General features: G+C 45.0%; 1 protein-coding gene across 1 annotated transcript in view; it reads left to right on the top strand.

The window, feature by feature from the left end:
* RNF150 (ring finger protein 150) overlaps nt 1-12732 on the top strand; it is a 109287-nt gene extending 96555 nt beyond the window's left edge. The window contains exon 7 of the mRNA XM_040064240.1: nt 5731-12732. Coding sequence (XP_039920174.1) covers nt 5731-5849 — 119 coding nt within the window. The 3' untranslated portion in view covers nt 5850-12732. The remainder of the gene's footprint in view (nt 1-5730) is intronic.
* Nucleotides 12733-14733: the final 2001 nt, after the last annotated feature.

Here is a 14733-nt window from a genome sequence, read left to right as displayed (position 1 = left end):
TTCAGAGGATGATGATGTTAGCCCTTTATACTGCAGGATGTTTAAAAGCAAGGAACCATGTGTTTGGCCGTTTTTCATTGAGAGATGCTGTATACTCTCCCAAACCACGTATCCTAGAAAAGTATTAAAGGAAGAGATTTGTTGCCCCTTTATTCAGTAGTAAGGGGAAAAAAAACCCAAAAAACCAGGTTTACTTTGGGAGGGCCTCGTGTTCTATGTCACATCCAGACCCATCTGTCACACCTCTCAACCACTTAAGGGTTCTCTTGAATTAATATTGCATGTGATTCTTCCCCTGTGTGCTGGTGTCTGGATATTCTTTGTAAAATGTTTCAGTCGTCATCTGCTTTACCTCCTGGAAGAAGCTCTGTTGCTGTTAGTACATTCACAGGGTTCTGGGTTGTTATTTACAAAAGACACTCTAACCTTTCCTTCCAAAAGCAGTTACCACACTCAAGTACTTGTTCCCCTTGCTGCTCAGATAAATCTCCCTCTGATTCTAGGGAACAGCAATAAAATGTTTCCCCAGTGCTCTGTTCTCAATCGTAGCCAGCCAAACTTCTTCATCTGTTTTATTAGCCTCTGACTACAGAAGGACTGCATTAGTAACAAGGGCTTTTATAACCCTTTCTCCTCAAACATATCCCCACTGTTTCTTTTGCATTAGAGATTTTAATGGGCTTTTTTTAACATGTATTATGTTATGTTAGTGCAGTTATGGCCCGTTCTAAAGTGTTACAGTTTTCAAGATTATATGGAAGGAATTTGAGACTTGTAAAATGATCCAAGGAGAAGCATGAAATTATTAACTTGAGAATAATTTTAACAATCAGTAATATTTTTTGAAAGAAGGGGCCTTTGTGATAAATTTAATTGGTATTGTTGTGAAAGGAGTTGCCATTTGAGGTAATAATTTCATAAGATGATCTTCCTCTTAGACTGTGAACAACGAAGTGATGCAATGGCAAGGCCACAGTAGGAGGTAACAATAAACTCTGCAATGGCAAAGTGCATTCTTAGGCAGACAAAGAAAAACAGAGGACTCTAGATGTGTCTCTCATAAATCAGATGTGGTGAATTGTGTCCTGCTTGTTCTTATATTGGAAACAAAATCTGAATAGCACTGCTTGCGTTGGCATTCCTCTGTGGCTTCAAGCTGAGAAGAATGTGTCTTAATAAAGATCCCATATATATCAATGTCTCTAGTGACCCTAGATATATTTTCTGATCAGGTCCTCAAAGCTCTAGGAGGTGGTGAGATTTCTGGTTTCTTATGAAGAAAAATCCTTCTGGACACATCTGAATGTTTCCTTAGAAGAAGTGAGCCCTAGACTGGAATAAGGTTCATGGCAATGCCTGCATTTTAGATACTTTTCTAGATCTGGGAGCATAACTAACACCAGGGATTTCCTGGTTTTGTTGAAATCTGTCTTCTGCAAACGTAAGAGTTCTGAAATAAGATATATTTCACCAGTGAGGATGTGAAAGGAGCAGTGATACTTCTCTGCTTATTCTCAAATGGGTGTAATAGCAGAGAGTTACCCGAAGGTCTGGAGGAGGAAAAAAGTGCTATCTTAGACAAACCTGATATATATTTAATGCCAAGAAGCTTTTGTCATTAACGTTTTAGTGTGGTCTCATTTTTCTGCTGATTTCCTGGATGCAAATTGCTTGTTGACATTGGAGCCCAGTTATGGGCTTTTAGAGCTTTTACGACTCGGTGAGCTTGGGGCGAGTCTCGGCCTCTGAGGCAAGCCGGAGCAATTTTAGGAAAGCCCCATGGCACTGTCTGTGTCCTGGGGACATCAAAGGAGAGTATGGGATGTGGCCTCCTTGGGAGGAGCACGGTGGTGAGCAGGAGTGAGGCCTCCATGAGTGCAAAGTGCCCCAGAGTTCCGTCGGCTTGTTTCCCACCCTTGAGTGGGTCATTGCAAGATGTCTCAGCTGGTGCCCATGCCTGTACGCCTGGCAGAGAAATGGGTTTGTAAATGCGCTTTTCACTCGCTGATCAATGCTTAGCTCCCTCCCAAGCCTCTTGCAAGCAGTATCAAATTCTTAGAAACCCATTGTCTGAGCCCTTTCTTTTGGAATATTTATTAGTGTACAACAGCTACAGACTTACACCAATGGTTACGAATAGCAGCAGCAGTGGTTAACTATTACTAGTGTGCAGTCTTACTGTTTTCAAAGCACCAGAGTAATTAGCTATTCTCATCCTTGTTTGATTGCAATAATATTCAAATGTAAGCATCGCTTGACGCACTTTTCGAGAAGTAAGGGCTGTACCACCTTTGTGTCGGCCAATTCCAAATCTGCGTGGTGATATTCTTCCCATGCTGGTGTCGTTGATTCAAAATAATGCTGGCTACAGAAGGATTTGGTTGATTTCACCTCTCAAAAAAAATGTGTGTCAGGAAATACAAGTGAGTGGAAAAGTCTGTCTGGACGGGCAGCATGCTGTGGTGTATTATGTTTCACTGACATGAGAGGAATGTGGCAGGGAGGTCTACAGTTCCCTGCTGTAGGCACTAACAACTCTGACTGGAAAGCAGCTTGGGATGTGCCTTTTGCTTCATTAAGCAAAAGGCTTTCTGCCCGTGGCAAGAAGTGCTGTGAAACACGGTGGTGGAAGAATGATAGTGTGTGTGGTTAGACAGGGTTGCCAATTTCAAGTATCTGAAATCACAAGTCAGATATTCCAAAACAAAATCTGTCTAGAAAGTAGAGATTTAATTTTTAAAACACTTTGTTTCCTTTTTGCCTCTTAAGCTTCATTTATTTTTAAGTGAAAGCTGAGATCTTCACTGAAAGTTGAGATCCTCATCTGACTTCAAGGCTTTAAGAAAAACAGCAAATTACAAAAACTTGCAAAAGAGTCATAAAGGTTGTTAACAGTGAGTCGGGCATCTTCTGCAGAAGCCGTGTGATTGTATAAGCTTTGCCATTGTAAATAGGATCCGAAAGGCAGGGATGCAAAACGCAGGCTAAGCTCCTGGCACTTGCAGTGTAGCTGAGTTTGCTTACCTTTAACAACAGTAACTGTGCTGGCTTGTGTAATTGAGCAGCCAGCCAAAAAAAAACCCAACAAAACAAACCAGCACAGTCTGGCACGCCTGCGATGTGTGGGGGAGGCGGTTTGTAGACCCTGCAGCCAGAGTTACCTACAGATCCGTGTCTGGTGTCACCTCTGCAGCCTCCCAGAGTTTCCTCCTGTGTGTTGGGGTCGGTAGCAGGACTCCTGTTTACAGGAGCCAGCAGGTAATGCTGAGGGATGCATTAATTTCCTTACATTGCCTACAGCTTCCAAGGAAATGTCAGTGCTTCCCTGAAAGGGAAGGTACAAGAATGCTGATGGCCAAGTTGTTCTCCTCACTCTGCCGAAGGTGTAGCTTTAGGATTTTGAGCTGCTGCACTGTTAGCAAACAAGGAGGGTGGAAGTGCTTCTGTTTCTAGGCACTGTCACAGTGCTGGAAAAGCAATGCCAGAGCATAGGCATGGGCCTTTTTAGGATCATTCCTTGTTCCTGCCGACCTGCACTTTGGTTCCAAAGAAGACAAACTACAAAGCCCACACTTTGAGAAGACTAAGGTCCAAGAATTTGAATAACTGTATAGGATTTGTGAAGTAAAACTTGAGTTTGCTGGTTTGGACAAGAGTGTGTGCTTCTGTACCTCCATCAGATATTGGGTAGGTGAGCTGCAAATCTGCTCCTGTTCTATCTGCCTTTCTTGGACTCAGCTGAGATTTTTCTCTGTTGTGCAACCCTGAAGAAAGAACAATTCTTGCAGTAACATTTCAGCATTATTAAACACTGCTCGTTGGCTGCTCTGACATTTGGTGTTGGCAGCTCTGCCTGCTTCTTCAGCATGCATCTGGCTGTCACTATTCAGCTAGTCCTTTTCTTTTGCACAGCTAGTTCAGATGGAAAACACCTTGGCTCTCAAGAGTACTCCAAGTGGCTGTTCAACACGGACAAGCCTCAGGAGCTCTGTCTCGCAAGTACAGACTTGCTCTTAAGCGTAATTTTCATTGTTTTTAAGAATCCTATTAATTTTAGAGGAATGATAAATAATCCAGTGGTCTGAAACCACATTATTCTGACACAGGGAGCTGTTACCACTAAAGGTGATGCTTTAGGTGTTGGAGGTGTATGAGATGCTCTGCTGCACTCTAGGATCTAGCAGCTCACCTGAAGGTTCAACGACGCTGAAGACCACTGAAGTCTGCAGGATGCATCATTCAGCTTGTAAATACTTCCTCCACCTCCGGTGGAAACGTTTTCAGTCAGAAGCAATGCCTTGAAATGTTTACTAATGTCATATTGAAAGGGAAAAAAAAATATAGAGATGCAAAGATGTGTGCATTAATTATTTATCTTGCAATCAAGAAAATATAAGAGTAATCCATGGTGAAAACTGGGAAGAATTGTGAAGGAAAACGCTGACTCTTTCAGTTTGAATAATGCAGAACATGAGGTCTACTCCCAGCACAAGTAAACACATATGGGGTTTTTTCCCATAAAAGATATAAAAATCATGCTGCTCTTGAGAGGTGACTAATTGTGCTCACTTAGCTTCAAGTGAATAATTAAATTGTGAGGAGTTATTATTTTCCTGGCTCCTCTGTCATGTTTCTTAGATATTCAACTTCTTTTTAGCATCAATCAGGCTCTGCTTCTATTGTCTAAAAAACAAAATATGTAAAGAAAAAACTGCCACATGCTTAAATACATTGTATTGTTACAGTATAAATACCATCTTTGTAATTAAACCACTTGACAGTATGAACCATCTGATTTTTCTCTCAGGGACTCAGCTACCTATGAGGGTTTTGTGCCTTTGAAAATCTCCCTGGTGTGCTTTGCTTCCCGGATTGTTCTTGGAAGAAAATTAGCTTTTAGTCCTTGAAAATCTGTTGGCTTTATTTGCTGCTAAATATACAGATGTTAAGTGCTCTGGGATGAAAACAAAAACAAGTTGCTCTTCCTACGATGTGAATTGCAGTCTGGCAGAAGTCAGCAGTACAACTCTTAGTGTATTTGGGCTCATGGTGCATTAAGGTAGATCCCTTTGGCCTGGATCAAGAACCTGCAAGGTATCTTCAAATCAGAGGAAAGAGTGAATTTAAAGAGACTAGAAAAGGATGAGAGAAGCCACTTGAGAAGGCAGGTAGCCGGGTCCAGAGTCCTGGGTTTGTTTTGTTCTGGTCCAATGCCCACCTTCCTACATTAGGCTAGACAATGCCCTCTTAAAAATGTCCTCTGAGACTCTGTCACTTAATGAGGGTTTGGGCAGATTTTTTTCCTGTTAGGAATGTTTTCCTGATGACGGAGTTGCTCTACCAGGTACCTGTGGCTCTGTCATTACCTTGCTGTCTTTGTGGGGAGGAGAGTAGGATGATGCCAGGTTAAGGAAGTGAAAGGGGGACAGGGAAGGTAATTCTCAGGTGGTGGGAGGAAGTTCATGAGGGACCTGGATGAAAAGCTCTGGAGGGATTAAGAGAAGAAAATTACCCATCCAGACTCCTTTTCATCATGTTTTTCACTATGAATGTCTTGGATTTTGGGGATATTTTTGAAGTGTTTTAGGCAGATAGTGAATAAGAGTAAAGTTTGTGTCTAATCACAATCTCATTGGTGGGGAGACAGCTGTGCTCCACCCCCAGAACTAAAAAATCAGTAAGAGGTTAACAGAAGGACGTGACCTTTTCCTGTCTTTTCTACCCTCGCAGATGAACAGGAGCCAGCAGTCAGCAGTGATTCAGATATTTCGTTGATTATGGCAATGGAGGTTGGACTGTCCGATGTGGAGCTTTCCACCGATCAAGACTGCGAAGAGGTGAAATCTTGAAAAACGGAGATCCAGCACTAAACTCCAGGGGAGGGTCACAGGTAGGGACCGAGTTGGCTTTCTAGGATTTGGACCAGTCATGCACATGCCTCCAGAGCACTGTCACTCCTGCACACTCCACACTGAGACGGTCATGAAAAGCAATAGCAGCTCTCGTGTCCGCCTGGATGCGGTTTCATCGTCTGCGCGCCTTCGTTGGGCTCACGCGGGAGACGGACGCTTGCAGCTTACCCGCGTGCTCGAGAGCCGTCATGGAACTCGCCGGGGGCTCGTAAACGTGAGACTGAAATGACAGCTTGAGTGTTTTCTACACTTGTTCAATCCAATTTTTTTGTTGGGCTTTTTGAAGAGGCGTTTGTTTATTTTATTTGTTTGTTTGTTTATAGTTTGTTATGGATGGACGCTCTGTTTTTATTGACTGACCCCAGCTTTTTCAAGAGTTCAGTCCAGAAATCTGAATTCCCGCTCACTGGTCACTTCGTGATCTGACCGGGATTTATCATTGCCTTGTTGTTTCTGCATGAATTACGTGTGGCTGGCTTCAGAAGGATGATGCACCAGCACCCTGCGTTAATGTAACACCTGCTTTCTTTACCTGGAAGGCTTGGAAATGGTATCTTCTGAAGGCTTTTATTTGTATGAGAGCTCTGAATTAGCAGAAATTTGGGTTAAAATGACGTTCGTTTGTCTTTTACTTAGAGCTCTGTTCTAGACAGGTATTGCACAGTGTGAGGGAGAGAAAGAAAAGCTCAAAGCGTCACTCCGTCCATGTAGTCCTGTCCTGTATTTTATGCTATTCACAGCTGTCAGTACATTAGTGTCCTTCCTTCAGGTGACAATTCAGTGGCTGGAAAAAAGGGATCTAGCATAACATCATTTCTTTTCTTAATTTTACAGACCAAAACCAGATCAGTGAGCTAAAGAAGCACCTGAGAGGTTTCGGGAGGCTGCTTATTAACAGTTCTGCATTGAGTGAGTGACAGTGTTCTTACAAAGGGTCTGGAGATGCTGAGGGAGCAAGAGGCAGCCGTTTGAAATGTTTAACCCCTGGTTTGCTTTGGGTCTTTTCCCTTAGTGTCTTTCATTTTTCACATTTTGGCAGAGGTTTTTGTCTGCTTGTTATCTCACGGGGGCTCGGGTGGTTTGATGCCCTCCAGAGTCCCTGTCAGCGGTGTTGGAAGCATAACAGACTATTTGTATACAGATACCAAAATATATTGGGGAGGGAATTTGAAAGTAAAAGAGCTAACATACATCAAAACACCTAAATAATAATGGCCTGATGTAATAATTTATTTCATCCTGACCTCTGCTTTCCAGGTAAGAGCTCATTGTTAACTGTTCAGTGTAGGATTTGGTTTTTCAGTCAAAATACTCAGCTGTGAAGAAGCTTACTGTTACACAAGAGTACATCATTTCTGTTGAGAGTCAGATGATTTGAATCACGTTACTGCCTCCTGAGTTGGTCCACAGAATCAACAATTCATCTTACATTGAAATTTCACGCAGAGGTCAAACGTTTTGACTTGGTTGTGTCATGGCAGCATCTCAAAATGCAACTGCTGGGGCTCTCTGCATTTAATCCCTTGTGGAAATTTACTTGTTAAATGTGAAAATCGGCTTCCAGCCAAAATTTCTGTTTGTCAGATTTTGTTCAGGAACAAATGTGTTTAGAAATATCCCTAAAATTTTGACTGACATGCTTCTTTAGTATATGAAGAAGAAAAAAATATTCTCCATGCTCTTTTTTAGAACTAATTAAACATTTAGTTTAATTTGCTTTTATGTTCTTAGTCCCTAAACTGCGGGTTAATCTTGAGGTAAAGGTTTTAAACTGAAAGAGGGCAGATTTAGATTAGAGATTAGAAATAAATTATTGCTGTGAGGGTGGTGAGGCACCAGAAGAGGTTGCCCAGAGAAGCTGTGGATGCCCAATCCCTGAAAGTGTTCAAGGCCAGGTTGGATGGAACTCTGAGCAACCTGGTCTACGGAAATATGTCCCTGGCCATGGCAGAGGGTTTGGAACTAGATGATCTTTAAGGTCCCTTCCAACCCAAGCCATTCTGTGATTCTATGAAAATGGCCCATAAATGTGCTGTTACCTCCTTAGAGGCCATTGGAATGGAAATGTTTTTTCAATGAAAGAGAGGAGATGGAGGCAGCTGGAAATCTCGGTTAAAAAAGAAGGTTACAGACTGCTCCGGAGGGTACACGATGTCAGTCTCGACAATATTTGTGGTTCTGTAATCTTGTTTTCCGGATTCTTTTATGTCTTCTCTACTCCTTGCTGCTGTGGGAAAGGCCTGACACATCAATGTTGAAATTGACCCCTACACACAAGAGTTTGCACACAAGGTACTGCATCAGCTCCACTTAAGCTCTGTAAATAATGCTGAAATGGGATTTAAGTGGCGTTTACATCAAATTTTGACCCAGGAATGAAATTCATTTCAAAAATCTGCAGGGGAAGGAGTGAGGCTGGTTGTATATAGTAGGGGCTCCTTATAGAAAGTCCACACACTGGTACAATTTCTTCTCCACCACTGGAGCCTGGGTGCCACGTGTCACAGGAACATCACAAACACAATGTTGGCAGTGATCCTGTCACATGTGCAGACTGTGGCTCAGCACACAGGCAGAGAACTCCTGGCCAAACTGTTTGGGGTTTCAGAGGAGCTGTCACAAAGTCTTTGTTCTATTTCTTGAACTGAATTAAGTTGATCTCAATGGATAGATTGACCAATTAGCTGTTGCTGTGGCAGAACCACGCACGTAGCAGAATGAGCAAAGTCTGGAAGAGCGAGGCAGGCGGGGAAACTCAGCTGATACTGAGCCGGGTCCTTTGCCCAGCAAAATCATTAAAGGGAGCTGTGCTCAAAAAGGCTTCGCAGATCTGTTCATTCAGATGCTGCACCTACTTCTGGGAACATTTAATGAGGAACTTTGTAGAGGTCTCATGCTGTGCACACACTTTTCCTAAAGATCCCGTACGAGATCAGGCCCCTCAGGGTCTACAGGTGGCCACTGGCAGAGGCAGGGTGCCAGGCTGGGTGAGTGGTTTTGACATATCACCGGTTGGTGATGTGCCTTTTGGAAGAGGCATCCTAGCAGAGCTGGGTCAGGAATCTTTCTGCTTTTGTTTTCCCAGTTCTACCGGCAGGTTCACTCAGGGAAGATGTTGTTCCATCCCTGTCCTCAGGTGCTGAGCACAGTTAAGTGATGATGAGGGCAAAGCCAGCTTACACATCACTGAAGCTTGAACTTAGGAAAGCACTTGAGTAAATGTTTTATTCCATCCTTCTTCAAAAAACCGCTTATGATTAATTTTGGACTTGTACCAAAATTGCGTTATTTTCAATAGGTCTTCTGTGAGCATAATTAAGCCCCTGTGTCAAAAGGAAATGTCCTCCTGAAGCTCAGCCTGACTGACAACAATCTTTGCATATATAGCCTGTGAACTACCTTGGGAATTTGAGGTGCTTTATAAACGTTAAGACCCCCTGATGTGTGTGTTTGTAACACGTGTGAAAGCCTTAATTCTGTCTCTCTGCATGCCTGTGCACACTTTGGCACTGCTGCCCGCCAAGCTTGGGCGTTAGGTAGGTGGGGTTCAGCTGCTGGGGACACAGCACTGGTTGTTCAGAAGGGAGAGCAGCCTTTAGCATGCAGCCAGGGAAGAAGAAAATCCTCCAGAGCCCTCTGGCAAGCAAGTGTTCACCAATACAATTCTGCAGGCTGGGCCCATGGCCGGGCTCGGGGTCATCTCCTGCACAGGGGCGGTGGCCAGGGGATTGTGTGGCTCCCGGGAAAAGGCACTCCTGTCATTGAGTCGATCCTGTGCCCCTCCCAGCAATTCCTATCTTGTCATCTGAAGCACTTTTCTTTTCCCTGAGCAAGTGGTAGGTGGCAGAAGCATTTCCCTTCGCGTGGCTCATCATTGCTCGGGCTGGGTTGCAGGATAAAACTTGGTGAGACAGAAACCGCGCTCAGAGTATACTTGGATTTTCTTGGGTTTCACTGAGCTGCCTTCCCAAAGGTCTGTCCAGTAGGTAGGATGCATGGAAAGTGCTGCAGGCAGAATTTTGCACTCACAAATGACCTGGTGCATGCATGCAGATGTGCAAGGCACCGGGTCTGCATCCCCACAGCTCACCTGTTCTGCTGGGGATACGGATCTGGCACTTACTGAGGGTTTGGGTTTTTTTTATTTTCTGACTCTTTTCGAGCCTCTAAAACAGGATCAGGACTATCATAGCACTGTAGTTTGTTCTTTAAGCACTCTGTAGAATTAAATGGACATCTATGCATATGAAAGTGCATTGATGTGAGTATGGAAACTGCGCTGTTGCGAAATCAGAAGCGGTTGTCATTTTTAGGCCTTCTATTTGAGGGAGACTGTGGCACTAAAGAAAAAGGCTTTGTAGAGGCAGTTTGGAAAAATCGATTATTGAAATCACGTATGATAAGTGGTCCCTTGGATCTCACTAATGACCCCTGGATCAAATCTCAAGGAAGTCATTGCAAGAAGGGCATTGATGTTGGGATGCGTCCATTTTACAGGACTAGAATGGCAGAGGAATCCAGCCTGTTCCTTCCCAGCCCATCTCACGAGTGTTTGTCCAAGGGTGAGCTTTGTTGCAGGGGAGGGAGATCATGGGATCAGACTTGCACAGCGCTGATTCCTCTCCCGCGTTTTGTGCCTCCGGTATCTCTTGGAGCAGCTGGGAGAAGGGAAAGGAGCTGGCCCGAGTTCAGCTCCAGGGCTGGGTGAAAAGCAGGCCATGGGCTTTCAGCAGGTTGGGCACAGCCGAGCTTCTTCATGGCTATTGCTGACCCTGGGGTCGGCACTTTGTGTTGATGAACGCCGAGCCCCCGTGGACTCGTTTGTTTGTGGATGCACAAACCCGTGAGCGGATTCGGGGCAGGCAGCGAAGGCGGTGATTCGGCTTGGTTAGCGCCAGCGGGAAACAGTGTGCCGAATTCCAGGGCTGAGGGAAAGTGAGGCTGGAGGGGTTGCTTTCTTAAACAGGGGAAATGGATCCAAAACAAGCGCTGCTTTCATTTTACCAAGCTGTTACCTGAACTAATTGATAGTTTCAGAGAACGAAGAGTGCTAGCTGGACTGTTCAGGGAGGGTTGGTTTGTGCAGCAGATGGCAGCTGCGGGTTGGCACGGAGGGCGAGGGTCAGGGCTGCCCCTCTGCCACAGCGCTCACCCCTCCGGGCTGGACACCCACTTGGCCCCTTTATCTGCCCATTTCTTTTTCAAGGAAGCACCCTCGAGAAAGGAGCGCTCCTTGAAAAAGGAGCTGTGTTTCAAAGGGAGAAACAAAGAAATGAAAGATGTGGATTTTGGACGAAAAGCCAACGGATGATTTTTCCATCTGAAATTAATCTTGTCCCTCTCGAGTATTTTAATTGTGAATTGGTGGAAGTTACTTCTTTCTGTAGTGACTGGAAAAAGAAATGAGAGGAAAAAAAGGAGTAATGGTGTTTTCCCTTTTTTGTTTCTTTCTTGATTCTTCGGTCCTGAGTAGCATTAAACACGATACCCGGATCACAATGCTTGTTTGCTCTGAATGTATACAGTTATTTCAGATGTCAAATATCTAAATGTTTTGTATATGTATGTGATGCCATCCTCAATACTTGTTTCATGTTAGGAACCTGAAATGACTGTACCATTTTATAATTAGATATGTAAAGAGGGGACAGCGGGTGGGAGGGTCTGTTATTTTTATACCAAGATGTTCCTTGTATTTAGTGAACATTTAAAACAGTTTTGTACTTGTCAAAATATACATTCCATCCATTTCCAGAAGAGAATTATTTCTATTTAGAGTAGTTTATAAGCAAACAAACAAACAAAAAAAAAACCAAAAAAACAAACAAACAAAAAAAGGAAGTGGCATCCCACTTGTATGCAGTTCCTGAACAGAGCAGCAGTATCCTGGTTTTCTGTGGTGGCAACAGAGCTTTTTCTCTAGCCGTGCTCTTCTCAAATGCAGCAGAGCCATACCAGCAAAAGCCATTGTTACAAAAGGAATAAAAATCCCAAACGAAGTAAATACCATATGGATCAGCGCACAGCTTAACCGAATAACTGGCTGAAGTTCAGAGACAATGGTCTGTCCCAGTGAAAGCCTCCAAAGAGTGCGGCTCTGGACAGCAGGAGCACATTCACCGGGAGGCTTCGGCTCTCTGTGCGTGCCTGGCAGAGCCAGCAGGCTCAGCGGGCTGGGGGGATGCAGGGTTGTTACGTGGCTCTGGCTGTGCTGCAGCTTTGGTTTGGGAAACACCTACCAAAAGGCCGTGGCAAAGTCACGCTGTGGCATTGGCACGGGCCGTCCTTTTCCTTGCAGTTGTCTTTGTCGTTCCCTCCCTCTCCCCGCTACCTGTGACGTGCTGCCAAAACCGTGCAGTAGCAGTTTGTGAAGACTTTTTTTTTTTTTTTGCCTTTTTTTTCCCCTTCTTTGCAGTCTTGCAAGTAAACTTTTAACTCTTTGCTGACATTTTATAACGTATGCATCTTCCTCTCCAATGCACTTTATCTCTCTTGAAAAACTTGGGAGTCGGAGAACTACCATCTTAAAGGGATTTGCCTGAAATCGTGAGACACGTACTTTTTATTATTTTGTGTCCTTTTTGCTTTGTTAGATACTGTAAGTGCTAAAGAGCATAGACAGTGACTCAGCTGGGGGAAATACCGAAATGTTGTGGCTAATACTTGGAAGCATTATTCAGTAGTCCAACATGGCTATTTTTGTTATATAGAGGATTATAATGTAAATATGTGAGACCGTGTTACTACGTACTAGTAAAATATTGCAACTCTCAAAAGTTAAGATGGTGAATTCCAAGGAATTTTATTGCAAGTTTTTTAATAAAACAAATCTGATTATTGTGTTGTATGTATTTTCTAACAGCCTGTGTAAACGTGGAGTTTCCTGATGTGTGAAACTTGTGTTACATCACTGTCTGCTCTGTGTGGGATTCATTTCTGCTGGAAATGTGGAAACGTGCTGCTCTGTTGCTTTGAGGTTTGGGGTTATTTGTTGTTTTTTTCCAGAAGGAGTAAGGCAAATTGTACTCACTCTTGTGATTCACGGAGGTGACGCTCAGACGCATCACAGTCAATGGAGAGGATGTGAGAGTCAAAGGGAATTTATCCAGGTTTGCACTTCACAGCAGTATGTAGAACACAGGGTTCCGGGCTATCCAAGCCATGCTAAGTAAGAAAACGCACTTTTAGGGTGCCCAAAAACGAGATGGGTCTCAGGAACTGCTTCCAGACCCACCTGTGCTGGGTGTCAGGAAGCCACTCTGGAAAAAAAAAACACTGAGAAGGCAATTCTCTTACACAGGGAGATCAGATTTGGGGGCATTCCCTGAGGGAATGGGACTTCATGGCCCAAAATAATCTAATAAGCCAGTGCATTTATCAGAATTCAGCCAGAGGAAATCAGTGCTTAATGGGTGAAGGTCATTTTGCAAGACGCTCATTCCTCGGCTTCGATCTCTGTGCAAACAGGTTGCTGGGAAGCTCTGGCAGCAGTGGAAGTGGGCAAAGTGTCACCACCCTCACGTGCCTGGGCCACCCCCTGCTGCAGGCTGCCTCCTCTGGCCGTCCTCCTGGACATCTGCAGCTTGGGTTTACAATCCATCTTCTCACCCGAGAGCAAAGGCAGGCTTGCGCAGGGAGGCCAGCAGCAACTCCTGGTGGCTGAAGCCCAGGCAGATGTCCCTCCTGGCAGAGGGACAGGGCAGCCATCTGGGAGCAGTGCTGCCTTAGATGTGTTGGCAGAGCCCCAGCGTTCATCTGCTGGAGCCCAAAGCTCAGATGAAGTTGTTCCTCCAGGGCTGGGAGCAGACACCTACAAAGGAGTAACACCAGGACAAGTCACCTCCCGTTACGCCGCACCTGGGTTTAAGAAGGTCTACTCTGTGGTGGAATCGTGGAATTCTTGAGGTTCAAAAACACCTCTAAGATCATCAAGGTCAGCTGCTAAAAGTTCAGTCTTATTTTGTGGGATGCTGTTCCCTGCCTTAGCAGTTCTGGGCTCCTCGCTACAGGTAAGACACTGAGGTGCTGGAGTGTGACCAGAGAAGGGTGACAAAGCTGGGCAAGGGTCTGGAACACAAGTCCTATGAGGAGGAGCTGGGGGATTTTATCCTGGGTAGAAGGAGGCCCAGGGAAAACCTTATCACACACTGGGTGTAGCTTAGTAGGATTTCTTCTTTTCTCCCAGGAAACAAGGGACAGGGCAGAGGGAAACGGCCTCAAGTTGCAGTAGGGATTTAGATTGGATGTTCGGAGAAATTTCTTTGCTGAAGGGGTGGTCAGGCATTGGGATAGGCCTGAATAGGCCTGCTGGGGAAGTGGTGGAATTATCATCCCTGGAAGGGTTCAAAAAGGTGTAGATGCGGCACTCAGGGACACGGTTTAGCGGTGGGCTTGGCAGTACTGGTTAATGGTTGGACTTAATGATCTTAGAGATCTTTTCCAGCCCTCTGTGGTTCTGTGTCCCTGCTGCCTTTCTCCAGCCCCCAGTGCCCTTTCCTTGCCTGCATGGCATGGAGTCCCAGGGAGAGCACCATGTCAGCCAAGGAGGATGGAGACGAGCCCGTGGCTGTAACACAGCCAAGGCGCTGCCCCAGGAGCCGCTCCCCACTCCACGGCTTTTGGGTGTTCCCTGCGTGCCCCGGGCACCAGCAGTGCCCCCGGCTGGACATCGCGGGGCTCCTCCAGAGGTGCCAGCCGTGCCAGCTTTAGCTCCTGGAGACCAAGGAATAACGGCGGGAGGAGATGGAAGGCAGCCTCAAGGACCTCAGAGAGTGGTTCCGAAAATGAGCGGTGAAAAGGGGCGTTTGTCGCCCCGTGGGGA

Source organism: Hirundo rustica, chromosome 5 (genome assembly GCF_015227805.2).
Source record: "Hirundo rustica isolate bHirRus1 chromosome 5, bHirRus1.pri.v3, whole genome shotgun sequence".
Classification (NCBI taxonomy): Eukaryota; Metazoa; Chordata; class Aves; order Passeriformes; family Hirundinidae; genus Hirundo; species Hirundo rustica.
The sequence above is the reverse complement of the archived record's forward strand: the minus strand, read 5'-3'. Positions and strand labels throughout refer to the sequence as shown.